Genomic DNA, 27,448 nt, shown 5'->3' with positions numbered 1-27,448 from the left:
TAACTGAATCATTGCTCTTAATGCTGACGGGTTTTTGCAAATCAGTGGCGTTGTGGCAGTAGCGTCAAAAGGCGGGGACGGCAGGTACGGTCCACACCAGGTGACACAATATTTGGAGTGACGCCGAATAAACAAAAACGTAAAATGTACTGTCCGCATTTTGATATCAGTGGCTATGTATAGGCTAGAGAAAGACCAAATGCTCTACATCTATTTGAAGGATTTTATATAAATGCCAGTGAAATCAATGAAGATTTTTTTTAAACTAATTTTTTTTTGGATTCAACTAAAGTTATGAAAGTCATTTAAATTTTCATCAATCAAAAAAACAATCGGAAATTAAAGCATCTTTTATCTGTATATGTCTCTTTTCGATTTTCCGAAGCTATTATTAGCTTGTGTAATCTCTCCATACTCAGTTTTCCCACCTCAAGTATCGAAAATTACACGAAAAATTGTTCGATTACTTTTGGCATGATAAGAAGTATTCGATACCAAACTTTCTAGAAAAAATCGTGGCCAATATTACGTGTAAACGAGTACATTTAAAATAAAACATAAAAAAATAGTAATGACTCAAGCTGACGTGGCTGCTTCTATAAAAGACAAAACCTTCGGATTACAGAAACTTGCTAGGAGCGATCAGATATTCAAATGTTTTAAAATGTAGAAAATTTAGATTTTTATATTCGAGATTCGTACAAACAGTTCGTCAAGTATAAAATATGTAACTAGCATCAATCATTTGGAGTCATACATTTTAAAGATACTTACATTATTCAGAAAACATATCATAGTTATGCTGGCCAACTGTTTTAATAATGTTTAAAATTATTTTAAATCGTCAAATTTAGAAGAAAAAAAATCTACTTTCAATATGATAAGTTTACAATATTAATAAAGTATTTAATTTTCAGAAATAGTACGAGAATAAATTCACTTTAAAGTAAAAGAACTGAGATCAAGATGGAAGCCAACCAAAAGCTGATTTCGCCATTCAAAGAAATGTTTCTAAAATCTCGTCTAAAGGGATTTAATGGATGCGGGAATCTCAAGCGTGCTTGTTTTCTTTACAGTGGTGGATAAGACAGGTTGTCAGGTACTTCGTGGTGCTGACTGATCCGCACCCACATACAGAGACATACACATACAGAGACACAAACATACACACACATATATATATGTATATATATGTATATATATATATATTTATATATATATATATATATATATATATATATATATATATATATATATATATATATATATAATATCTAGCAGTTTTAAAACGTAGTTTATTTTAAAATTCTTAAAACCACAGGTGTAAAAATAATGTATGTTATTTTTAAAATATACTTCTAGACAGTTTATCGTGAAGTTCTAGTGTTGTGACGATCAAGCTAGTTACTTGAAAAGCTGTCTTTAAATAGTTTAAACGGGAAATAAATATAAGTTATAATTTCAATAGTTTCAACCTTTTCATTTACGTTCTTTTGAATACCGTCTGTTAATTTGTTTTCTCCCCATTCTTTCACCTATGACTTAATATCTATCGGATAAACCTAGCAGCCCGAACACGACACAGCGAGAAAATAATCAATGACGCGCTAAAAATAGCTTGAATCTAGGTCACCGCTGTTGTTCGTTTAGCTGGCGAGGAATTCCCTTACCCGCGTATTCAACAAGCGAATGGTAAAATAGGAAATACAGATAAGGTTGACGGGGGTTTGCTAACTTAAAATAAACCTGAGGCAATGATGACTTTTACCTATCTCCCCAACACGTAATCTTACCTTTTAGTATACGTGGCTAGTTATGACGTGTTGGTAAATTGTAAATAAAAGTAGGCATTTTTTTCCCCCTTAGCTCTGAGGTGTTTTTATTTTATTTTTATTTTATTTCCACCATACGTGTTTGATACATGGAAATACCATATTACATGTTGTTTAAAAAGAATCAGAAAAGGGCATTTTGAACACTGACGAAAGCTGAGCTGGAAATTAAAAATATTTTTTTACATTAGTAGAATTGTACTTAATTCTAAAAAAAAAAAAATAGCAATACGTGTTTGTGAAATTCAAGGGGCTTTTTTTTAAACACCTAATCTATTAATGAGCTGTTGAAATTTTATTGAAAATAACCCTGTAGGTTGATAGCTATAAGGGTGGAGGGGAATATTATTACGTGTTTATAAACTATTTTAATGAAGGGGTATTTTTGATTACCTTTTGTATACTGAGCTGGTAATAATTTTAAAGTAAATATATCTTAAAATATCCCACGAGTTGTCAGATACTTGGAAATAACATTTACGTGTTTGTTTATATTTTTTTTTAATTAAAGATCTATTTCTGACACATAACATATGATGAGTTGTGAAAAACTAGAAATTTTTTAAATTTTAATTTCATTAGACTTATTGTTTTTGCAATCGACCTTTTTATCTGGTTGATTACAAAATGTTAATATTAAGAACTTATGTACTTATAATAATGTTGGTTCTGAAAATAGCATTACTTTTTTTTTAATATTTAAAAAGGGGGATTTTTCTGCGACCTGGGTATATGCTAGAAATGTATTATTTGAAACTAAGTGGAAATCTAAAAATTACATTACGTGTTTATAAGGTTTTAAATGGGGATTTTTTTTAACTGACGCACACCGAGCTGTTAAAGCTAAGAATTTTTTTTTAATGTGACTGGAGTTTTCCCTTATACTGAAACACATTTACGTGTTCTGTACAAATTTTAACAGGACATTTTCTTTTAAAACATGACGAACACTGAGCTGTTAAAACTAAGAAATTTTTAACTTAAAATAGCTTGTGAGGTGGCTCATGGAAATACCATGACGTGTTTTTGAAATTTTAGAAAAATTTAACCGCCTGACTTCAACTGAGCTGGTAATACGTAGGCATGTTTTTGCAAGAATTCACTCTAGAACTGGAAATACCATGACGTGTCTTTGAAGTTTTAAAAAAATATTTTTGACGAGCTGACTTAAACTGAGCTGGTAATACGTGGGCATGTTTATGCACTAATTCACTCTAGAACTGGGAATACCATGACGTGTTTTTTAAATTTTATAAAAATATATTTTTGACCACCTGATTCTAACTGAGCTGGTAAAACGTGGACATGTTTTTACCTGAAATAGCTCTGGAACTGGGAATAACATTACGTGTCTTTTTGAAAATTAAAAGTGGGGAAATATTTGAAACCCCCCTGACGTACGTTTGACTTAAGAACAGCTCAGGTGTTTTTTAAACTTAAAATAACAACATACGTGGTAAGTACGTGGAAGGTTATGACGTGTTTGTATAAAATTTCATCAGAGATATTTTTGAGATTCGTGTTGAGTTGTTGAAGTTGGTCCTAAAATAACATGAACTGTGGCTGGGAAAACCATTACGTGGTGACAGACAAAACTCGAGGGAGGTTATTGATTATTTTTCTTCCACTTTCAATGAAGGTTGAAAAACTGTAAATATTACAATTTAGTATTTTTTAAGCTACATTTACAATGACCTGTTATAATTTTTAGAGAAGAGGTTTTCTGACCACCCCTTGTGTAGCCACCCTATGTCGTGCCATCTAATGTTTGGCTAATTTATATTTAGGCCAACCCCTCCCCTAATTATATTGTCAGTTCATTTTCTTGTAGCCTACTGTAGTGAAAATATTGTTTAATTTTATATTTTATTTAATTTAATATTTTTTTTTAAATATAAAATTTAAAATCGTGTGGTTGGCAATGGATTTCCTTAAAGTTGTGTTATTGTGATAGATGTTACCAGTTCAAAACCTTTTTATACCCTAACACTTAACACATCACTAAACTTGCGCTCACTAACATCAGTATACTAATTTTCGTCTACGAAATCCACCAAATGCATTTTTATATAGTATATTATACTTTTAACATCATCACATACAAAAAGAAAATATACATAAACAACAAATTTACGATGAATAAAAATAACATAAACCCGGTAAGTTCATTTTTATATAATCTATTGTTTAATTAATGTGTATTCATGTTGGGAATTATACATCACTTGTAAAATATAGATGTTGATTTTTCATTAAATAAGAATTTTATTTACTAGACTTTATTCAATTACAAAATTTTACTTCAAATCTAAAGGCTAAATGAAAAATAAATTTACTTAACAGTACTAATTCTCATAAAACTAGAAAAAATAGTAAACAATAACAGTATTAATAGTAGTTTATAAAATGTGTACTAATAATAATAATAATAAATATAAAATTATAACAACGAGGGCGATTATTATAGTAGGAGAATAAATTCTACGTTCTATATTAGAAGCTCCGCTAAGTTGCCGAAAGCCGAGCGCTCGTTCAGCGCTGGTATCGATTCTCGCGTCTAGCTAGCCCGCGCCGCGCAGGTATCGAATACGTCATGGGCGCTGCATCGGGAAATTTTCACTTTGTGGCATTACGTGTTTCGTTAGTGGCATTGATATTTAAATTTGCCACGTATTTGAATTGTCCACTTTGCCTATAAAACTGAAAACTTAACAAGTATATTTCACTTCTACTCCAACTGTTAAGATATAGACTTTAAATAGTCTAGCAAGAATTGTTTTTAGTTTTAAAATTAGGACAACAGTGTGCGTTTTTTTTTTCCCGAGGAAATCCAAAGTATTTCTAGTAGATCTAATCAGGTAATATTTGAATAAATAATTATCGCCATTTTACACTAGCTGTCAAAGAAGATTTTTAATACCAATTTTATAATATTACATTGGCTTTCTAAAAATATTCAAAGCTTAACTATTGGCTGAGCTTATATGATTTGTTTTTAAAATGTGATTAAATTTTTTTTAAATGTATCATTTAATTAGCATAAATGTATACATTTATACTTTCGATATGTATTTAAATACACACACACACATATTTATTTATATTCACACACACACACACACACACACACACATATATATATATATATATATATATATATATATATATATATATATATATATATATATATATATATATATATATATATGTGTGTGTGTGTGTGTGTGTGTGTGTGTGTATTTTTTGTGTAATATATATATACAAAGTTATTCACATATATGTATATATATATATATATATATATATATTTATATATATATATATATATATATATATATATAGTTGTTGAACTGCAATATATTGATGGTAGTTTTAAACTAAATCCCCTTTGTAATTGCAGAATTAACTAAACATGGCTGCACCAGGAAGCACAAACAACGTAGACTTTGATAAAATCGCAGAAGTTTACAAGAAAAAAAATAACATTTCAGGTTTGCTTCTATTTGTTTAAAACTTATAACCATAAAGATGAATGTGTTTACATAACGTTTAGTACAAAAGTGAAGTTCTCTTTTTTGAACCTGATGATTATGGGGCAAGTGAAGTAGAGTTTAGCTGTTTCTTTGACCATTTAAAGGAAAGTGTGGTTGTCAACTAACAAAATGTTTAGCAAAATATATATTTTTGTGATTTGAGTTTCAGTTTATGTCAAATTATATATATATATATATATATATATATATATATATATATATATATATATATATATATATATATATATATAACATATTTTACAAGTAATACATCAATTACATTTATAACTTGATATAATATGTACAAACAACAAGAAATTACCCAAACTTGTGTTTCTAGAACAAATGATGAAAAAAATAAAAAAATAAAAAAATATTTCAGATGATTGTAATAATTGCATGTTCCATATTAACTGACATTTTTGTTTCATTAATTGGTTTGAGAAATTATATATATATATATATATATATATATATATATATATATATATATATATATATATATATATATACATATATATATATATATATATATATGTATATATATATATATATATATATATATATATATATATATATATATATATATATATATATATATATATATATATATATATATATATATGATTGTTGTACAAGCCTCTTTTGATTAAAAATAATGAAAACAATTATTTATTCCAGGAAAAACGAACTTAGACAATGTAAAGATAAGTGTGTTAAATGTAGCCTGGAGCGATTTCAAAGACAAACAGGTAAGAGGTCAATAAACTGGGTATAGTATATTTTTCCTTTCCGTTTAGATTCGATCCCCAGTGTGGGGTGGGCTACTTGAATTGACACACGAATTAAATACAATATATGTTTGTATTTGTTACCATGTTTCCGTTTTAATATTGTGGATGCTGTACCACTAATTCAATGTTTACTACACAGAACACTGACAAGAAAAAGCCTGGATTGTATTTGAAGCTACAAAAGGGAGCATGGACCGGTTAGTAATAATATTTATTTTTCCAGATATATAAAAAAAATTAACTTGAAACTTATTTTGGCTGAATAGTTTATATATATTTTTTTTGGTTAAAAATATATTTTAAAGTATTTTACCTGATGTCTAAAAATATAAATGATGAAACTATATGTTTAAATCATTATAGTTTAAGATATACATATTTGTTTTCACGAGTTTATCAACAGGAAAAATGTTATGTTTAATTTTACTTTTATTTTTTTACTTTTATCAACATAATTTTTAGTATAGTAAAATAATTTTGCCTCATTTTAAATTTCTAATTTTTTTTTTAAATTACTATCTGCCTCCTGTAAACACCTATATTATATCGCCTGTTCAGGACTAACCAGTACTTACAAGTTAACCCTCAACGGTCTTCCTGCTGACGTAAAGGCTGCGATGGGTGGAGAAGAGGTCAAAGCAAAACACCCGGACAACCAAAATGTAGTTTTTATACCAACAGAAGGACAGAAACTAGCAAAAAGCATCGCTGGTAATACATTTAATCATTTTAATTAGTCTTCGTTGTAAATCAACATCAGAATGAAAGCAAAAGAAAAGATTTAAAATCTTTCTAAATTTGAATAAATTGCAGTTTTTTTAAAATATCTATTTTCATTTAGTATTCAAAACGTACCACTAAATTAAATGAATTAAATATTCTATTATTAATATAATATCGTATATCCAGTAATATAAAATCGTATATCGTGTATTATAAAATCGATCTGTAAAATAACAGCATACAGTATTTTTTTAAATAATACAGTTTCAAAACATATTTATTTTTCCTATCACAAACAACTTGATTATTTCTAAATTGTTCTATCTGTTAATCACTACCTAGATGATTGTATGTGATTAATTAAGTTATTTTTTTTAAATTCACTATAAAAATAAAATAATTTTTTACTATAGAAATGTTTCAGAAAGGAGTTATCAGTATTTTTAAAAAATAGTACTCGCCTTTAAAAAAACACCTTTAGAAAGTACAACTAAAAATACTAATAAAACGATTAAAATTATAATCTAATAATGTATACATATTCGAAACAAATTCAAATAGTCATATAAAGTTAAAAACCAGAAATAATTTAAAAAAAAAAACTAATATTTTTTCCAGGTAAATTTAAGTTTGATGGCTCTGTGACGGGTAATGTGATCTACTCGGGGACTGCAGTTGAGCAGCAAGCCGTGGCTCAGATTGTCCAAGATTTACAAGGGGACGAGACAGTCAAGAACCTGACAGTGACCACCAATGATAAGAAGATGCCCAGCTCTGCAGACTGGAAGGTGGAGGGGGAGTTCGAGTTTTACTCGTCTTAGTTCGTGTGCTTGTGAAGTGGTGTGTGTCTTTTCGTTGAGTGTAAGTTGAGTATGTTTTTTTTTAACTGACAATACATTCGTTTAATGTAAGTTTAACTATGTTTTTTTTTTCACTGACAAAACATTTGTTTAGTGTAAGTTTTGTGTGTTTTTTATCCTGTCATAACATTCATTTTGTGTAAGTTTTGTAAAAAAAGTTACACTATCATAACATTCGTTTAGTGTAAGTTTTTTTTGTTTTTGAACTGCCATAACATTCATTTAACGTTAAGTTTTTTATGGGTTTTTTTTACATTCTCATAACATTCGTTTAGTGTTATATTGTGTATGTTTACTTTCCACTGAAAACACACAACAAGTAATTTTTTAAAAATTGTTTAGAGTTAGTTAATTATTTGTTGAATAAAGCACTGTTTCTGTGATTTAGACTTTTTGTTTTTCATATAATAATTCTTATTTTTATACATAAATTGTGTGTTTTTACACATGGTATTTTGTCAAAAAATCAGAAAATATTCTAGAATATAAATGGCATTGTGGGTATTTTTTGTTTATGGAACAAATGTGTGTAAATATATCAAAGCCATTTCTATTAATAAATAGTAAATCAAATATAATATTTACATTCCAGTTTTTAAAGTTTGCATGGGATTTTTTAATGTGAAATTGTTACTATTATATGATGCAAGGGGGACAACCACTACACAGTTTTTAAATAATTATTTTCGTTAAACCTTTAACATAAGACTATCCAATCTTCAATATAAAAATAAAAATTATAACTATAAACGAGTACTTTTATGTAGAGTAAAAATCTTTTTGAATAAAATAAAAGTTATCCTGTTTTTATTTTTAAAAATGTATCAGCATAACTGACAGCTGAATTGTTTTTTTGAAAAAATTTCGAAATGTTTCTTTTTTCTTTTATTTCCATTTATAGGGAATAATACATCAAAATGTAATTGATTGTCGATTTTAAAAAAATCTATTTCAGAATTCCTATAGAATACTAAATTTATTGTTGAAAATACTTTATTAATTTTGTATTGTATGCTGTGTGTGACATATTACTCAATATTCGTGAAAAAATTATATGTAATTTTCTAAAATATAAATTAATACTTATTAATACTTATGCACTTTTGCAAGCTTGATTCAGGAAAGTTAATATACTTTTATTAGTTGGAGACCATGTTTTGAAATATATCCAATTTGAAGCGTTGAAGATTATATTTTATCTCTTGTAATTAATTTTTTAAAAATGTACTACTTACATGTTGGACACATTTTTAAAATCCGATTCATATAAAAGCCTTTTATTTAGCTATTTAAATGAAAACTAATTAAAGACTATAATTTCTTAGTGTTTTTTTATAACTGCAGTATCAACACTTATGATATTGTTACCTGATCTCATGTATTTAGCCTTAGCTATAAAATACAATTGTATATATAAGCATATTAGATATGTTTTAAGAAATCGAATGGGCTTAGTGATGTGTACTCGGTATAAAAAATATTATAGCTTAGTTAAACTGAACCAGTATAGATTTAATTCCATTGTTCAGTTAATATTACTTAGTCTTTTATATCCTTTTTACTTTTTATACAATTTTTATAAAAGCTACTATGCTGTTATTATAAATAAACACATAAACATATACAAATGTATAACAAAACAATAAGTTCTGTACTTGTTTATTTTGGCTGTAATTAGTCTGGTGCTTGAGTTGTAAACAGTTGTTAAATCTTTGCTGTATTAAAAATAATATTATATAATGATCACATTTTACAAGACACGTAAGGCTACAACAAGATGTCTTTAATAATGAACAGTCGAATCAATATACATTTGAACAATTTCGACAGTTATAACTTATTAGCTTTTTAAAGTCGTTTTTCTTTATTTTTTGTTTCTTATTTTTTTTTTAACTTGTCTTCTTAAATATTATTATCTAATTAAATGAAACTAAACAATGATTAATTTTAAATAAGAAAACCCATAAGAACTCAAAAGAATTCCCGATTAAAAAAAACAGTTGTAAAAATAACTCCAACTCAACATCCATTAATATTTATTCACTGTTTGTTGTTGCACCAGTTCGGCTTTACAACGCCGCGTCACTGCGCGTGTCCTGATACTAGGCCAGCCGGTTTCGGTATCGGCTAGGTGACGCTGACGTGTCTATTTATAAAGCGCTCGAGGTTTCGGTATGTTGCAGGGTAATCCCTTTCCTGTGAGATAGGCTTTTCCCGATCATGTTTTAAAAATAACTATGAGCAACCCTGTCGACTGCTGTTTGTAGGTCATGGGGAACGAGAGATAACTCTGAAAATATTTATAATTTATAATAACATTATTAACATTCGTAGATTTGATATAGCCTAACTTTCGTTTGCCTAACAAAATTGAGTTAAAAGCTAATCACGGAATTATTTTATCAATACAAGACCTTAAATACAGGTGCTTTGTTTTTCAAAAAAAAAAGCTTTAAACGTAGGTTTTGAGTTGTTCTTTTTTAACAAAAAATAAATCTAGTAATGAAATCGATTTTGTGGAAAATGTTACAATTATGAGAATTATAGAAAGGATCTGGGTTTTCTACGGCTATGACATTTCAATTGAACAAGAATATATTTTATGTATGATATATTATACACGAAAGTTAACTTAGTCGGAAGAAAACAATTATTTGATTATCTGGGTATTCGATTTTAAGTGAATAAATTCGCTGCGCGGTCTAAGGGAGGCTACTCTATAATTATTTTACATCTAGTTTCAAGTATATTAAGCTTGATTGCAGTAAAAATCAATATTGTTTGTTTTTAGTCTAATGTTAGAGTTTTGTATAAGAGATCGTGCAAATAATATGTACAAAAATTTAAAAATGCTTATTTCAACTTACAATATGAAAAAAATAATTCAATTTAATTTTATCTGTTTAATGGAGAAATTTAAAATTAATAAAACAAGGGTGTGGATTTTGTATGGCTAATATATTTCAACTGATTCAAAATAGGGTTATATGTATTATGTATTTTACAAGTAAGTTTAATTAATCACAAGAAACAATATGCGACTCTTTAGTATTTTTGCTATTACTATTATGGTATTGCATTTTCAATTTATGTGTTCGTGATGCTTTGTGATGTAAGGGAAATTACTCAACATTTATTTTGCATCAAAATATTAAAAGAGTTAACGGGCTTGATTGTTGAAAAAAATAATTAAAATCAATATATTTCTTAGTCTAACGCTTGCAGTGTTTCTTTCAGACTTCTTCTTATATATATATATATACATATATATATGTATATATATATATATATATATATATATATATATATATATATATATATATATATAAATATATATATATATATATATATATACACACACATATAAATATATATATATATATATATATATATATATATATATATATATATATATATATATATATATTTATTTATATATATATATATATATATATATATATATATATATATATATATATATATATATATATATATATATATATATATATATATATATATATATATATATATAGGCCAATTTCATTAATTAATAAATATTAAATAGGCCTACATAAATCAAAATGAGTCGCCTTTCTTTTACATTACTTCGAGCTAATTTTACGTAGATCTGGATTTACCTAGATGTAGATCTACCTAAAAGGATAGTCACATTACCCAACCATACCTTTCAGTTTTTAAAACAATCACGTTGATAGGGTCCGACCCTATAAATAACAAAACAGCGGCCATATTGAGAAAACATTTAGATCTAGATCTAGAATCAAGAGTAATTTCCCTTTAATTTCTATTTTACAAGCTTTTATTTAACTTGCATCCTTGTCCCGTCTGTCTGTTTGTCTAGAACGAAACGCTCGAGAGCAATTTAGTTATAGACTACTACTGAAATAACTATAAAGAAAAGCGTGGGTCTTTTACTTAAAATTAGTAACGTGTTACAAGACAAAAACTTCAACAAAAACTTCAACCGACGCACCAAAATGTAGCATCGCGGTGGCGTTATACAGGTTGATGTAGAACAGTGGTTCCAGAGGCGTATCCAGGTTTTCGTTGTAGGGGGAGCGAAAAGAGCAAAAAAATAGGCGCCGAATTTTTAAAACGTTCTATATACGTGTATTATATATATATATATATATATATATATATATATATATATATATATATATATATATATATATATATATATATATATATATATATATATATGTTATTACTAGCTGTGATGTAAAATAAATTGAAAGTAGCACTCTGAAGAAATAAGAAAAAACACACAATGTAGGCCGACAAAACAAAAATTGTATCAATCTAAACAAAACAAAAAAATATAAATATATACACACACTACAACCAAAAACAATGAACGTAACACAATCTGTTTGTAAAAAAAAATTCTTACATAATAATTCCTGGGAAATTATTTAAGACAAGTGAAATAGGGGGAAATAATCACTCTCTTAATATAAATATGTATATATCTATACATTTAATTATAAATGTCAAAACAAATAAATAATTACTTAAGAATATAATGAAATTGTTTAACACTATTCGTGTTTACAAAATGTTTTTGTCTATAATCAAAATTTAATATATCGTCATCATAAATGCTAAGGTATTACAGCATAATGAAAGTTTTAAAAATCCGAGTTGGTATAAAACCACGCTTTTCGATATTTTAAAAAATCATTCGGAATAACAGCCCACATTTAACTATATAGATCTATCGGTCTTATAGTTAAGATCATATATTTTAAATACCTACTGCTTCTATGTGTTCTTTAAAGATCATTTTTAACATAGTTATAGGTATGGATTAGATCACTGTATTGATCACACACTTTTTTACTGGTAATTGCAAAATATTATAAAGCAAGGTTGTCGGGTGCCCGCAGGTGCATTAAATTTGGCAGGATCCTGCCTTGGGGCAATAGAACACGAGGGCCGGTGCAGGTTGGCCGCAAAGTTTACGAAGAGGGGGTCAAAACTGACTGCGACTGACCGGCACCTTATATGAGCTATATTACGAAAAAAAAACTTTTACTTGATGACATCCTACATGTCATTGACATCCTTGTTGACATTTTTTCATCCTCCGACACCGAGACAACTTACTTAAAACTTTGCAATCATCTACATCAATCTGTATAACGCCACAGTGATGCTACGCTTGGGTGAGTCGGTTGAAGTTTTTATTGAAGTTTCTGTCTTGTAACACTTTAGTGTCTATTGGATACCATAACTTTTTTTTTTGCTGATATGCCAACAATTACGTCACAAAGGAAAAAAAATTAACAAAAAATAACCCTTCCATGAGTAACTCAAGTAACTGGGAAAAAAAAATTTGATAATAATATTTAGAGGTATACATTAAGAGTCATAGCAATCAGGCATCTGATGGGTTTGAACCCATAGCTTCTGGCTCGACAGCCACTCCCCCATGTCTGCTTGACCACGCATCTTCATGCCAATTTGGGTATTTTTAACATTTAATCTAGCAAAAACTGTCACGACTGTGAATAGCCACAATACGGCTATTCACAGTCGACTGTGAATAGACACTTCGAAAATTTAATGAGTCACCTTTTTTCACATTCTAATCTTGGCTGATTTTATTTATCTAAATTGATAGATTACCTTTTTTTTAATTCCAATTTTTTTTTGTGCACCTTGGACATGATTGATAGTGATGCAGATGATGATAATGCCATATTAATTAGGGTAAAGAAGAGCACTATAAGACACACCTTTTAGCAGCTGTATTGAAAGTTTGTCCCAGGAAGGGTTGCTACGCCTCTGGTACATTTTAAAAGATTTTTTACTAATCCAAGTATTTTCGACTATTGAAATTAATGAATAATTATTCTAACACATCTTACACAATATAAAATTAATTACAAAGTCTATTAAATTTACTTAAAATTGGTTTAGTTTAGCATTTATACTAAATTATACTAGTGACACTATAGTCATACCCCAAAATCGGCACTTGGGGCAAATGTAGCCGGACCATGGTGCATAGGTCTACATAGGGACCTGGATGCTTTCCCCTGATAACCTATATCAAAATAGTGCTATGGGTAATTTACTAGTTGTTTTTTTTTTCAGATTTTAAAGTACACTTGAAAAATATTTTAATTGCTTTCTCACTCATGGCAAAAGTGGAAAAGATAAGCAGGCATGCTAGATGTAAGTAACTTCAATAGTCTATTTTTAAATGTATTATATTTTTTAAAATTTTGACCTGTATAAAATTTAATGAGTTAACCTAAAAAAATCTACTTTTAAAAAAACCTTAACAATTGTTGATCTGTTTTGCAAAACAAAAGCTGGTACTAGTGAGACCATCCTTTGTGGTTCAGCTCTGCAGTTCATCTGCAATGTTGGATGAATATGATCTTCCTTCTCATGTTCTTCTTCGTTCTTAATTTAGTGTTGGAAGGGATCTCCTCCAAAACAATTAAGTATATTTGTCAACTGGTTATGCGCCATAGATGCCATTGACTCCAATTTCAGCCTGCTTTTCTTTTTGGATTTGCTTCCATAGAACCAACCAAGAACAAATTACAAGGCAGCAGTTTGATTTTGGAGTTGTCTCTCCTAGAAGAGTGGCTGTCCCCAGCTAACGAGACCACTCTGCCTGAGGGTTCGAACTCGAGACTTTTTCGGTTTAGCAATCATGAGCTTTACCAACACCACCACACCGACCCCGTTTGAAGGCTTCCTTTTCAAATACTTGCTCAAGTTCATCTTTAATGTTTAGTAAGATAGATACTGCACTCGTTTATAATCTGTGTAATAATACCATCAAAATAAGAGCTAACTAAAATAAATTATATATTATAGGTAAATCAAAAGATCTTAATGATGGGACTGTACAAGTTGAAATAATGGCTGATGGTCTAAAACCTGGCAAAGATCACCATCATCCAAAAAATGGGACAGTGTTCTTTGATTGGCTCAACAGGTTTGATCTTTATTAATAAAGCTGCATATTTACATAAGATCCCCTTATCTGGAAAAAAATATTGGTGGTAAAAAATTTGCATAGCTTATATAATTCTGTCAGATGTTCTAGTCACAGTAAAAAATAAAGCATGAGTGATGTCTCAAATATTCTTAGATAAAACTGATTGGGATGGCAACTCTATTGCAGTTGGGATATAGACATTTTAAAAAAAAATTAAATTTTCAAATACTTACATTTTCAATATAGAAGAAAATCTTGTAGAAATAAAAATTGCGCACCAAATAATCTGTGTATAATAGTGCTGAACATTAGTACTTTATAAAGAGGAATCAAGTTAGACATAAGTTCATATGCATTTGTTTTGTTTTTTCCCACGTTTTCTTTAACTTGCTTTCTCTGTCTTTCCAATCAAATCTTGCGATCGAAATTTCTGGCACTTCCCAGTTAGCTAGCGCGCTGAAATTTTCAGGGAAGCTTTCTTTTTTTCATAGAATATTCAATTGTTATTATTACTAAATTGATCAATGGAAACATTTTATTGAGCATTTTAGACCGCTATATAATCTATATATATAACTCTCCTCTGCGAGCCATTAGAAAAAAAACCAGCGACGCGTAGCTCGCCTCTCTCTTACCGCGCGCAGTAAAGCGAACGATCCCACGTCGCGACAGGCTTAGGGGCAGATAATTTAGTTTGAACCGACTTTAAACTTACAGGAGGTAACTATTACCACTGGTGGCCAGTTTGGGGGAGACGATATGGTCGAGTGGTTGGGCACACGATTGCTATCCCACTCGACACGGGTTCAAATCTATGTGTTCTAGTCAGTAACCAGCCCTCGTCCTAACCGCTATCAACTAACCTCTGACAATCATTCACTTGCGATTGAGACAGAAGAAGAAAGGGTCTCTCGTTTTTTACGAGTTGTCTTTTTACGAGTTGTCTTCGTTTACCCAAAAAAAAAAGTGAAAAGATAAAATCGATAGCAAGATTTCAATGCAAACAAACAGACAAAGACTAAAAAGTAGAAAATAATAATCATTAAAAAAGTTTTAAAAAACCCACGTTTTCTGATTGAACTAAAAAGTAGAAAATAAATACTATACATCACAATAATGCAAGCGATCACTCTACTTAGTCTACTATAAGCGATCAAAAACGTGGGGCGCCGTGATTTTCTTACAGTTTCTAATACTGTTGACTCTCTACAAGCTCCCTAATAAAAGTCAATAGTATTATCTAATCAATAGTAATATAACTTTTACTTCGGCGCCCCACGTTTTTCATCGCTTATAGTAGAGTGATCGCTTGCATTATTGTGATGTATAGTATTTATTTTCTACTTTTTAGTTCAATCAGAAAACGTGGGTTTTTTTAAACTTTTTAAATGATTATTATTAGAAATCTGGTCTCCAGAAATTATTCCAAATTTGTTAGAAAACAGAGAATTTGATCTTTTACTTTTATAGGAAATTTCGTCTATCTATCAGAAGCAGTACTCAAGTTAGACTTTTGAAAAATCAAAAGTAGAAAAAGTTCCACTTCTGGTTACCGGATATTGCTGAATAGTTGATGCAGAACTACAAATTTGATACAATACTTATGTATGAAATTTTCATCAACCTAGCGGTATCATGTTCACAGACTGACACACACACACACACACAGAAAGATTGACAAAATTGCAAAACTAAGTTTTTCCAACTCAGGGAGGTTTAAAACATTCGAGTTTTTGCACGCTCACAATATTTCCTCTATACGTCTTATACGAGAAAGTAATAAGTACAGCTTGTACAAGTCTGACAAAGTGTTAACACTTGCTATAGTAATTTTTTGGTCATTTACAAGCTGTTTTAAAATACCTTATTTAAAAAAGAGCAAGGACTATTTTGTAATGTAAAGAAATTACTGCCTGAAGAACCTTAGATGATAATCATTAACTAGATCTATTATTATTATTCTCTGGTTTAGCTTATGGTTATGTAAGTGTATTGCAGGGTTTGAAGCTGGATATAATTCAGTTACTTTTGTAGCTTAAGCACAAGATGAAAGAATCAATGCTTCTCACTCCCCATTTTTATCATTATTTCATGTTGGAAACTTCACATTGTGACATGTTCTGCATTCAAGAACAGCATTTGAAAAGTAAAGTCTGAAAGACAATTTTATTTTCCAATAGGAGTTAATAACAATAACAGGAGTAAACTTGATTACACCTTTTCCAATTTGTTGTAATGTGTTCATGATAAAACTATAACTCTTTTCATTTTAGTATTCGGGGATTTGACATAAGAATTACAGTATTTGACAAAAAAGCAAAGAAAGAAACTGAGTATATAAGGGTAGTCAATAAAATGCCTGGGAAAATTATCGAAGAAAACTCTGCATGGCATGTATGATGCTTTCAATTCCTTCCTAATTAATTTCTCTTTACACTCTGAACATTTCTTCATTTTTTACATCATTGCTGTAGTTGTAAAATCAATGTTAAATCTTACTTTATTTTAAATAGGTTTTAAAGAACTATGTTACATTGTGTTATAAACTAAATTGTATAGTGTATTGAATAATGTTAAATCATGTAGAACCAGTTACATTTGTTATCCAAAGTGTCTACCTGTGTGTAGGTGTAAAAATATCTTGATTACTTTGTTCATGTTTTTCTTTGCAACATCTGATTTCTATATATTTATTCTAACAATTCATACATACTAGGCCTACTTACAAAAATTATTCCAGGTTGAGAAAGATAAAGTAGTTATCAAGATGAAAAAAGTTGTTAATGAATCCTGGCTAGAAAAAATTCAAGCCAAAGGATTAGACATTGGTAGCAGCAGTAGTGAGGAAGATTAAACACTACATAAGTGTAAGATACATGGAATAAATTGGAATAAAATAGTATTCAAAATGATGTTGATTATTATAACATTCCACTACTTTTGGTTAAATGACATAGAATAGATATATTTATGTTAGATAAAGCCTTTGGTGTCTTAAATTATAATCCCCTATTATCATATCAACAATTTTTGTAGCCTGGATTTCTATTTTATATTACATATTACATTGCATTTTATTAGAGACCCCTTACTTAAAGTAAGGAAGGTTGTTTTTTAGCAAATTAAAAAAAAACTTGACTTAGGTACAAACAACATAGTCACACTTTTGAGGTTTTGAAATCGATTTTTAAATTTAAAATCAATACTGATTAAAACTGTCATAACACAAGTGTGTTAGGTCTGAAAATAGCTTTCCCCCATTAGAATTTAGATTTTTTTTTAAAGATAAATGGTATTTGCATTCAATCATAAAAGTAAACAGAAAACTTTAAATTTTTTTAAAAATGTGACACTTTCTACCATGGTCTTTAAATGGTTGGATTTTCTTATAGAGAAGGGTATCTATCTTTACTTATTTTATGACTGAATGATGTTAAAATTTTATGGCCAGGTAGATTGTTGAATATACCTTCAAAGCAACATTTATTCTCCTTATTACATTTTTTAAAAGAGTTACCTACAACATATTTTTATTTTCCCAGGTGTAAATGTCTGGGAACACCTTGCCAAAGAATGAATCAAGCTATCATTCAAACTAGACTTACCTTATTATATCCAAAAGCAAAAAGTCTAAGCAGACTTCTGACTACCACAATATATTGCTCATCCCTGCACAAGATGATAACTTGAGAGCAGACCCAATGGTCTGCATGAAGTGCTGCATAAATGCAAACTACTTTATGGTTTTTAAGAATATTTTATACTAATCAATGTTGACATTTTAATTCATTAAAGTAGTATTTTTCTATAAAATTTAGTATGAGCTATTGTTTTCAAAGCTACTTCTACCTACTTCGTTCTTAATTTTAGTGTTGGAAGGGATCCCCTCCAACACAATTAAGTATACTGGTTATGCGCCATTGATGCCATTGACTCCTATTTCAGCCTGCTTTTCTTTTTGGATTTGCTTCCATAACCTTTGTCCAACCAATAACAATTTAACAAACTACAAGGCAGCAGTTGTTTAATATTGGAGTTGTCTCTCCTAGAAGAGTTGCTGTCCCCAGCTAACGAGCCTTATCTGCCCGAGGGTTCGAACTCGAGACTTTTCGGTTTAGCAACCATGCGCTGTACCGACTCGACCATGCCAACCCCTTTCAATGCTACTAAATTATTTTTTACATTTACTTTTTATCAGATCCTTCATGCCTCAAAAAGATACTGTACGTTACTTTTTAACTCTACTCTTCTTGTTTACTAACAACAACAACAAGGTTTCTCTAATAAAATGAATATGTAATCAGTAATAGTAAATAGAAATCCAGACTACAAAAATATATACTTTGCAAAACATATATTTAGGATTTTTTTTCCAAAAGTAGAAGTTTAAGTAAACTCATTCAATTTTATGTATTTTTTTAATATAATGTACTATAAATGTTATATGGGGTATTTATTGTTTTAAAAGCTGTTAAATAGTAAGGATTTTTTACATTTACTGTTTAATATAGATAGTTCATATCTCAAAAAGATACTGTACTTTACTTTTGAACTGTACGTTATTCAACACAATCAATTATTACGTGTCATCTTTTTATGCACAATACAATTTCAGCCTGCCTTTATTTTGAATTTGTCTCCTTAGCCTTTGTCCATCTAGAAGAAACTACAGGGTAGCAGTTATTGATTCTGAAGTTTTCACTCCTTGATGGGTTGCGGTCCCTAGATATCAGGCCTATCTGTTTGGGAATTCTACAATCAGGACTGTTCAGTTAAGCAACCATGAGCATTACCGACCTGACCTCGCTGACCCCTACTTTACTTTTTAATATAAATCTTTCATTTCTATACTTCTAAACAGATGCTGCTCTAAGTTTTTCAATATACATCTGTCATGTCTTGGAAAAGCTATTGTTCATCACTTTTTAATATACGTCTAATGTTTATTTTATGTATATATTTAGTGTAAATATATTTTCATTTTTCTGAAATAAATGCATAATGATTTCAATGCAATTAAGCCTCGTAAAGCCATCATCCTTGTGAATTTTAGTTTTTAAAATACTTTTATAGTATTTATAATATTTTTTAATGCTGCAGTATTTTTGTACTTTCACTTTCATGCACATAAAACAATTTGGTTGTTAATTATTATCTCATACTTTTCACTTTTGTATGTTTCACTTAATTTTGTCTTTTGTAAATTGTTTTATACAATTGTGTTGAATCAATTAAATAATGCTTAAAATGTGTTACTGTCATTTTTAATTTTAATAAACTTTGAACATATTTTTGTTACTGAATTAGATAAACAAAAATATCTTCTACTTTTAAAGATTGGCTACCATAGGAAGATCATAAATGAGTATCAGGTAGTGAGAATGAAAGCAAGCATTTTAATACATCCTGTACTTGTAAATGTAATGATTCTTTATATCTAAAGTAAGGGTAAGAAAGTGTGATGTCACACCATTGGCATTTTTTTTTGGTGGTGCACCGACAAAACGACCCATTCAAAAAAGCCCCGACAATTAGGCTCCTGCCACATTCGTCTATTGGCTGTTGCTTTAAAGTTCGCCACAGTTCTTTGTTTGATATTTTGTCTGGCCATCTTATTTTAAGTATATGTCGTAAGCATTTGTTTACGAACGCCTGTAGCTTATCAGTATTTGTCTTCGTAACCCTCCAAGTGTCCGAGCCATAGAGCAGCACTGCCTTAACATTTGTGTTGAAAATCCCAATTTCGCTCCGGAGTGACAGGGCCGTGGACCTCCACATCGGACGCAGTGAGTTGAAGGCACATCTAGCCTTGTTGATACGCCATTTTATGTCCTCGTCTGCTCCCCCGTCCTTATTGATCACGCTTCCCAGATATGTGAATGTGTTTGTTTCTCGTAAATCTTCTCCATTTAGCTGTATGGGCAGGTCCTGGCTGTTATTGATTCTGATGACCTCTGTTTTATTTTAATTGATTTTTAGTCCAACTTTGGAGGCTTCTTCAGATAGCCGATTTAGTTTGGCTTGCGTTTGTTGATGCTTGTGAGATAGTAGGCAGATGTCATCGGCAAAATCAAGATCCCCCAGCCTTTTGGTGAAACTCCACTGGATTCCTGTGTCGTTTTTTTTTTTTTTTTTTTTTTTGTGGTTTTCAGCATGATCCAGTCGATTACCATCAAGAATATCATTGGCGATAGCATACATCCCTGTCTTACTCCCGTCGTCACCGTGAATGGTTTTGTTAGTTTTCCCTTGTGTATTACCTGACGGGTGGAGTCTTCATATAGGCCTACATAGTTTTAATTTTCTTTGTTTTAGTAAAAACGCAGGGGATTTAATTTATTCCATAAAACCATGTATTCAAAGCGGCACCCCTTGCGTAGAATTTACGTTGTACTACACTTTGTGCTGGAAAAATAATTAACATTTTTAAGGGTTCACAGACAATCATACTCCCCATCCCTCTACCACCCCCTCCCAAGCACAACACTTTGGCTAATTTTGTTGTCGCCAATCGATTTGTAATGTGTACTGATGTATTGTTGAAACTGTAGGCATCAACTGTATGATCTCGATGTACCTAGTTATTGACTCCGTTTACTAAATAAATGTAGAAAATCTTTCTTGTATTTCGAACTCATTTTAAAATAAATGACAATGTTGACACTCGAGTTGATGGTTTCCATGAAGTAGATGATGCAGTAGCACAACAGAGAGAGGTTGATGTAAGCTCCTGTCACAGACAGGCCTCGAACCAGCGCCACGGCGGTGAGGAAGGTCGACTGTGGCACCAGACAGATCACAAACACAATCGCTACAACAGTCAACATGACAACAACGCGTTTTTCCGTTGTGGAGACGCCGGGATTCGAACCTGCGACTTTGGCGTGGGCGCTTCTCCAGACAGCCCGGGTGTTGAGCCTGGCTGCGATGATCACCGTGCAGGCGATGATGACGAGGAAGGTCACGTGGGGTACGAAGAGATCTGTGATGAAATACGACACACCAAAAACACTTTCCCTCGTGTTGCGAAACGATGCTCGGAGTTTTGTCGTATTCGACCCTGGGGATAATTTCCATTCCAAGTACGATACATAATACGGCGGGAAAAGCGTAAGAAGCATAACAATATACAACGATATATTAACAGATATAATAACATTTCGAGTTATAATTTGCTTGATTTTGAGTGGGACGACTACGCACAAACATCGTTCAAACGACGAAAACGCTGTAATCAAACCGCTAACCCGAACGAAGTAGTTGTGGGGATACAACCCGACGATTACCCACATCTCCAGGGGTAGGAAATCGTGTTCCGCTTGCAGAAACCACGGGTTCAGCATAACATTGTTTGCCTGTAGAGTGATCAGTGCCCCTAAGTCGCTCACCGCTAGTGCTGTCAATGTTATGTTAACCGGGTCGCTGAATCCTTGTTTGCAAAATATCATTAGGTTGATTATATTCCCGACGATACCGAATATCGCGATGAGTTCACTGACGAGAAGATTCGATGCCAAAAAGAAAGATAACACCGAATCAGGTATCGATACAATAGCACTTGCATTGACAGAAGACATATTGTAAAAATAAAAAACCTATTCAGATAGTGTTTTGACTTGAAATTAATATAGTACAAGCCGCTTGCTTTTTTACCATTTTATCCAATCTACACACCGTTGTACTTTAAAGCGTTTTTTTTACCAAACTGCTTAAATACGACTCATATAATTAACTCTACACAATTATTTATTTATTGTTAGTTAAATAGACGTTTTTTTTACCATTCCACCCGATTTCTTTCATTTAACGATCCATCTGGCCTTGATAATTATAGTGTATTTACACAGTAAAATTATCGGGAAAAAAGTCAATTAGATTTTACCTGCAGAATTTAATTATCCATATAATTATTTGTCTAGTAGCTTAATTTTTTTTTTTAATTTTGATCAGAACTAATTATTGTCATTACATTTTTAGACGTACATAATCAGTTTGTTAAATTCGTTTGTTCAGTTGTTTACCATCTTGAAATAACCAATTTCGTGTTTAATAACCAGATATAATTTTACGCCAGGCTCGTCATTAGGCAAGATGTCAATTTTAAAGAGCAAATTGTTTTATAATTAAACAAGATGAAAAATTTTGTTCCAGTACACCAATGCTGCTGATATCACTTAATTAAGGTGTGTGTGATTGAGACTTTATAAAATATAATTATCTCACAAAAAACTAATCTCAAATTTATTTGAAGATTAAATAATATGTATTTAATTTGTAAAAGGTTGTGTACATAACCACCCTACGCAGTTATGTTTTCCATTGATTTCATTATTTAATTATCCGTACTATATTTTTTTTATTCTCGTTGTTGCTTCCCTTTGTTCTTGTTAGGTAAATTGTAGTTTACTTTTTAGAGCTTGAAGCCAGAACTGTCAACATTTTGATTGGTACGTCAAATGTATACGACAGTAAAAAAAAAATGGTTTTACCAGTGAGGATTTTGGCCTTGTTTTATCATTTTAAATTTTGTTTAAAATATTTTTGGAACAAAATATAATAATTTGATTGAAAGCAACATTTCGGCACCATTCAACCTTCAACATTCAGCTTGGTGGACTCAGGGAATAACTAAGGAATTTAGCCCAGCATAGAGGTGTAGCGAGGGGGGGGGGGGGGCGCACCCGGTGACACCATTTAGGGGGGTGACACCAAGGCAAAAAATAGCAAGATATATAGAGAAAAACTTGAGGGGGTGGGGGTGCAAATCGAAAGTTTAAGGGGAGGTGCAAATCGAAAATTTGAAAGTTTGTCCCCGGGAAGGGTCGCTGCGCCTCTGGGGGGTGACACTATTAAGTGCCGCACCGGGTGACACCCGACCTCGCTACGACGCTGACACAGCCTCCTGCTTCAAGACTTTTGACCATGCCTTTCTATATTACAACATGCAGTTCATTTACTATTGATGAAATGTTTTATGTTTAATTGAACATTATATTGTTTAAAGGAATTACAAAAATGTTTATGTAAAAAAAAAAAACTCACTGGACAATGTTTACGTTTAATCAGTGGCGTAGCCAGGATCGTCTCAAGGAAGGGGTTCCAATTGTTACCCGTGGACAAACTTTCGATTTGCACCCCCCTCAAACTTTCGATTTGCACCCCCGCCCCCTCAATCTTTCGATTTGCACCCCCCTCCGCTCAAACACTTTCGATGTGCACCCCCCCTCATACTTTTTATATATATACCGAAGGGGTCTATGGGGGGGGGGGGGGGGGTTATGATCCCCCTGCCTACGCCACTGCGTTGAATATTTTTTAGAATTTAGTTATATTTTTTAACACGTAATTTGGAATTATTCTCAAGGAAACATGCACTTGATTAACATTTTAATTTTTCTTGACAAAATCTAAATACATTTCTTTTTTAGTTTATTCAATTTATTCAATGACGGTAACAATTGTAGGCACAGGGTCCTTTTTTCACATTGGCCATTTTAAAATAAACAAATGAAAACAACAATTTAATAACAGCATTTAAAAACCACAGAAACAAATATTTCTTTTTTTGATTTTAAGTAAAAACTGGCATTAGATGACAACATCATTTCTCTCTTCTTTGTTGTAAAAATCATCATGTAACTAGATCTATATCTACTAAATATAACTTCATAAAACTTCAGTAATATACACTTTGAGATTTAATATAATTTGAAAAATCTTAGTAATGATATATTTTATTTTAATTTTTAGTAAACATTTTTCAATTGTAGAAATATAAACAAACTGTGTACAATGTAAACTACTAATAATACTAATATATGTCCAGTAAGCAGTCAATTGGAAAGTTTTGTTAGGAGAGTACATTAATTGCAGAGGGAAAAGTTTGATATGTTAATCACCTGTTTGACAGTTATTCGCATATAAGGTAGATGAAGTAGAGTTAATATGATTGAGCGATCTTGGCATTCATAGTAGTGGTAAGGTTAATCATTAGCCAAGGGACCTAGTCTTTCAATAGCTTGACTTGGGTGCCAATCACTTCAGTGAGATCGGGAATGACCCTCAGAGTAATGCTGGGGACTTTCAGGTTAGCATCAGTCGCACTGTTTTCAAGTAATTACTGCCATAACAACAACATATTTCTTATTTAATAAAAAATAATTTAAAAAGAAATTAAAAAAAACAACATATTTTTGGTGTAAATATCTTTTTTTTAATAACCTGATATATCCAATACTGCACACAGCTCATGTCAAATCTTATAGCCATTTTTTTTTTTTTACATAAACAATGATTGAAAATAACATTGAAATTTTAGAAAAAGTTTGAAATGTAAAAAAAAGAAAAGAACATATTTATGTGCTTAAAGTTCAAATACATACAGTGAGTATCAGATAATGCTTGGTGTAAATGTTCATACAAGTTTATCAATTCAGTAATACATACAAACATTTCTCTTTTGGAAGAAATCACATACAAATGCGCCTCTAAAATATACAACAGCTCTTAAAAATCTCAAAAGAAGCAGAATTTTTGTAATGTTATAAAATTTAGGTCATTTTAATTTTCAACACAATCAATTTTATAAATATTTTTTCCAGCCAATCATATTTGAAGATCAGCTTGACCTTTGGGGTTCATTTCCATATTTGGTTCCTTTTACAGTTTAACAATATTACCTTTTAGACCAATTGATCTATCGGAAAGATACAGTAGAGTTGATGTTTCCCTTTTATTGGCCGCTGCACTTAATGGTGTCACTTTCAAATTTTCGATTTGCACCCCCCCTCTCAAACTTTCAATTTGAAACCCCCTCAAACTTTTGATTTGCACCTCCCCCCCCCCCCCCCTCAAGTGTTTCTCTATATATTTTGCTATTTTTTGCCTTGGTGTCACCCCCCTAAATGGTGTCACCCGATGCACTTAATGGTGTCACTTTCAAATTTTCGATTTGCACCCCCCCTCTCAAACTTTCAATTTGAAACCCCCTCAAACTTTTGATTTGCACCTCCCCCCCCCCCCCCCTCAAGTGTTTCTCTATATATTTTGCTATTTTTTGCCTTGGTGTCACCCCCCTAAATGGTGTCACCCGATGCGGTCCGCACCCCCCTCCCCACCCCCCCCCCTCCTCGCTACGCCTCTGTAATTTGGTACTAAACCCAACAAACCTTGACATTTTGAATCTGGTAACTTATTTAAGCTGAGTAGACTCAGACACCCAGCACTACTGGCAAACAGATGAGGATAAAAATACCAGAGAAATCAATCAAGGTGAATATAAAAAAATAATAATGGAAACAATTGAAACAAAACAAATTCTTGTTATGTACACCTCTAATAAGCAGAAATATATGAAAGTGTAAGATAGATAAGAATTAGTGTAGGGTGGAATGGGCTCTACCAAAAAATTCATGAAAGTAAAACTATACCATATGGAAAATATTTTCTGGATTTATTTAGGAAGTAAGTTAAACATAGGGTTAAAATTATTATTTGAGTTAATGTTAGGGTTACAAAAAACTAAATACAAAATAGTTTCAAAATATCTTTTAGATGATCTTTTAGATGAATGGCTTAGAAGACTTTAAAGAAAAAGAGAGTGGGTATTTATCCTGTTTCCAGTATACTAAAAAATATAAATGGCTTAAATAACTTTTGTTAAATGTCTTTTCATTTCAATTTAAATTTAAGTCATTCCAAGTTTCATATTAAGTATATACTACAATTAGTGAAAATAAGTGTATCATGCTTATAGTATATGCCTATACTGAAAATCAACTACTGTAAACAGGACACTTAAACCTAATATTGAAAAAAATGTTGTTCGAAGTTTTATACAAGCAGGGTTTACATAGTTGCATTGATGTTGCATCATTTAGTGCATGAGAAATGTAAAAACAAAAATTACAAAAGATCAACAAATCCAAATAAAATGTATGGAAACACAAAACTATGTTTCCAATATTTGAAACTTCTGACGCATCAAATAGAAAAAAAGTTGTCTAAATAACAATAAGATTTGAATATTTTTTTAAACCAAGTTTATTTTGTGCAATATTGATCCAAATGTTTTTAACAGTTATGTTTTAAATAAAAAAATAAAATGTTTTAATATGTCTATCAAAATCAGGATAGATTTAATTTTTTTTTTGTTTTTTGTGTTGTGGCTTGCAATTAATGATTTAATTTTAAAGCAGACATTTTGACATTTTAAAATTTATGATTCAACAATATTGTAAGCATGAAATCAGATAATTAAGAAATTTTAATTATGATTTAGATTATATGTAAACATCTGGTTTCATAAGATAAAAAAAAAATACCCACAATAATAAAGTCATAGAATAAAAATGCAATGTATCATAATATAATCAGATTTTGAGGCAGACTGTTATCAACTTTTATACGAGTTATCCAAACTAAATATCTGATACCTGTACATATCACACAGCGGACATTTCCTGTTCTGTTTCCTGTACATTCAAAATCTGGCACTGAATGACACTCGGGATTTCAACAAAAACTCATCAACACAAGGACTTTAAATCACAATCAGAAACCAATTCTTTTTCCATTCTTAAGTTTACTTAAAAACTTAAACAAAACCATACTTGATCAGCATTTTCAGTATTTTAATATCACACTGGCAACTCCTGTTCTACCAACTAGGGTTTTATTTGGATTTATCATGGACTTATACCATAAATTTTTTTATTTTAAA

At 30.7% G+C, this 27,448-nt stretch overlaps 1 protein-coding gene across 7 annotated transcripts; it reads left to right on the top strand.

Moving 5' to 3' along the window:
* Positions 1 to 589: 589 nt before the first annotated feature.
* Positions 590 to 10,911, top strand: LOC131935855 (uncharacterized). 7 transcript variants are annotated; one of them, XM_059292560.1, is made up of 7 exons: positions 590 to 727; positions 918 to 1,099; positions 5,233 to 5,323; positions 6,047 to 6,117; positions 6,299 to 6,356; positions 6,718 to 6,870; positions 7,501 to 10,911. In XM_059292560.1, exons 3-7 carry the CDS (start codon positions 5,245 to 5,247, stop codon positions 7,701 to 7,703), a joined length of 564 nt encoding a protein of 187 aa, XP_059148543.1. In that variant the 5' UTR covers positions 590 to 727; positions 918 to 1,099; positions 5,233 to 5,244; the 3' UTR covers positions 7,704 to 10,911. The 7 variants fall into 7 exon arrangements, with proteins under 7 accessions (XP_059148543.1, XP_059148541.1, XP_059148544.1 ...); XM_059292558.1 differs by lacking the exons at positions 590 to 727; positions 918 to 1,099 and adding an exon at positions 2,511 to 3,288; XM_059292561.1 differs by lacking the exons at positions 590 to 727; positions 918 to 1,099 and adding an exon at positions 3,298 to 3,437.
* Positions 10,912 to 27,448: the final 16,537 nt, after the last annotated feature.

This window comes from Physella acuta, unplaced genomic scaffold, assembly GCF_028476545.2.
Source record: "Physella acuta isolate Inbredline_101_S28 unplaced genomic scaffold, ASM2847654v3 ptg000161l, whole genome shotgun sequence".
NCBI lineage: Eukaryota > Metazoa > Mollusca > Gastropoda > Physidae > Physella > Physella acuta.
The sequence above is the reverse complement of the archived record's forward strand: the minus strand, read 5'-3'. Positions and strand labels throughout refer to the sequence as shown.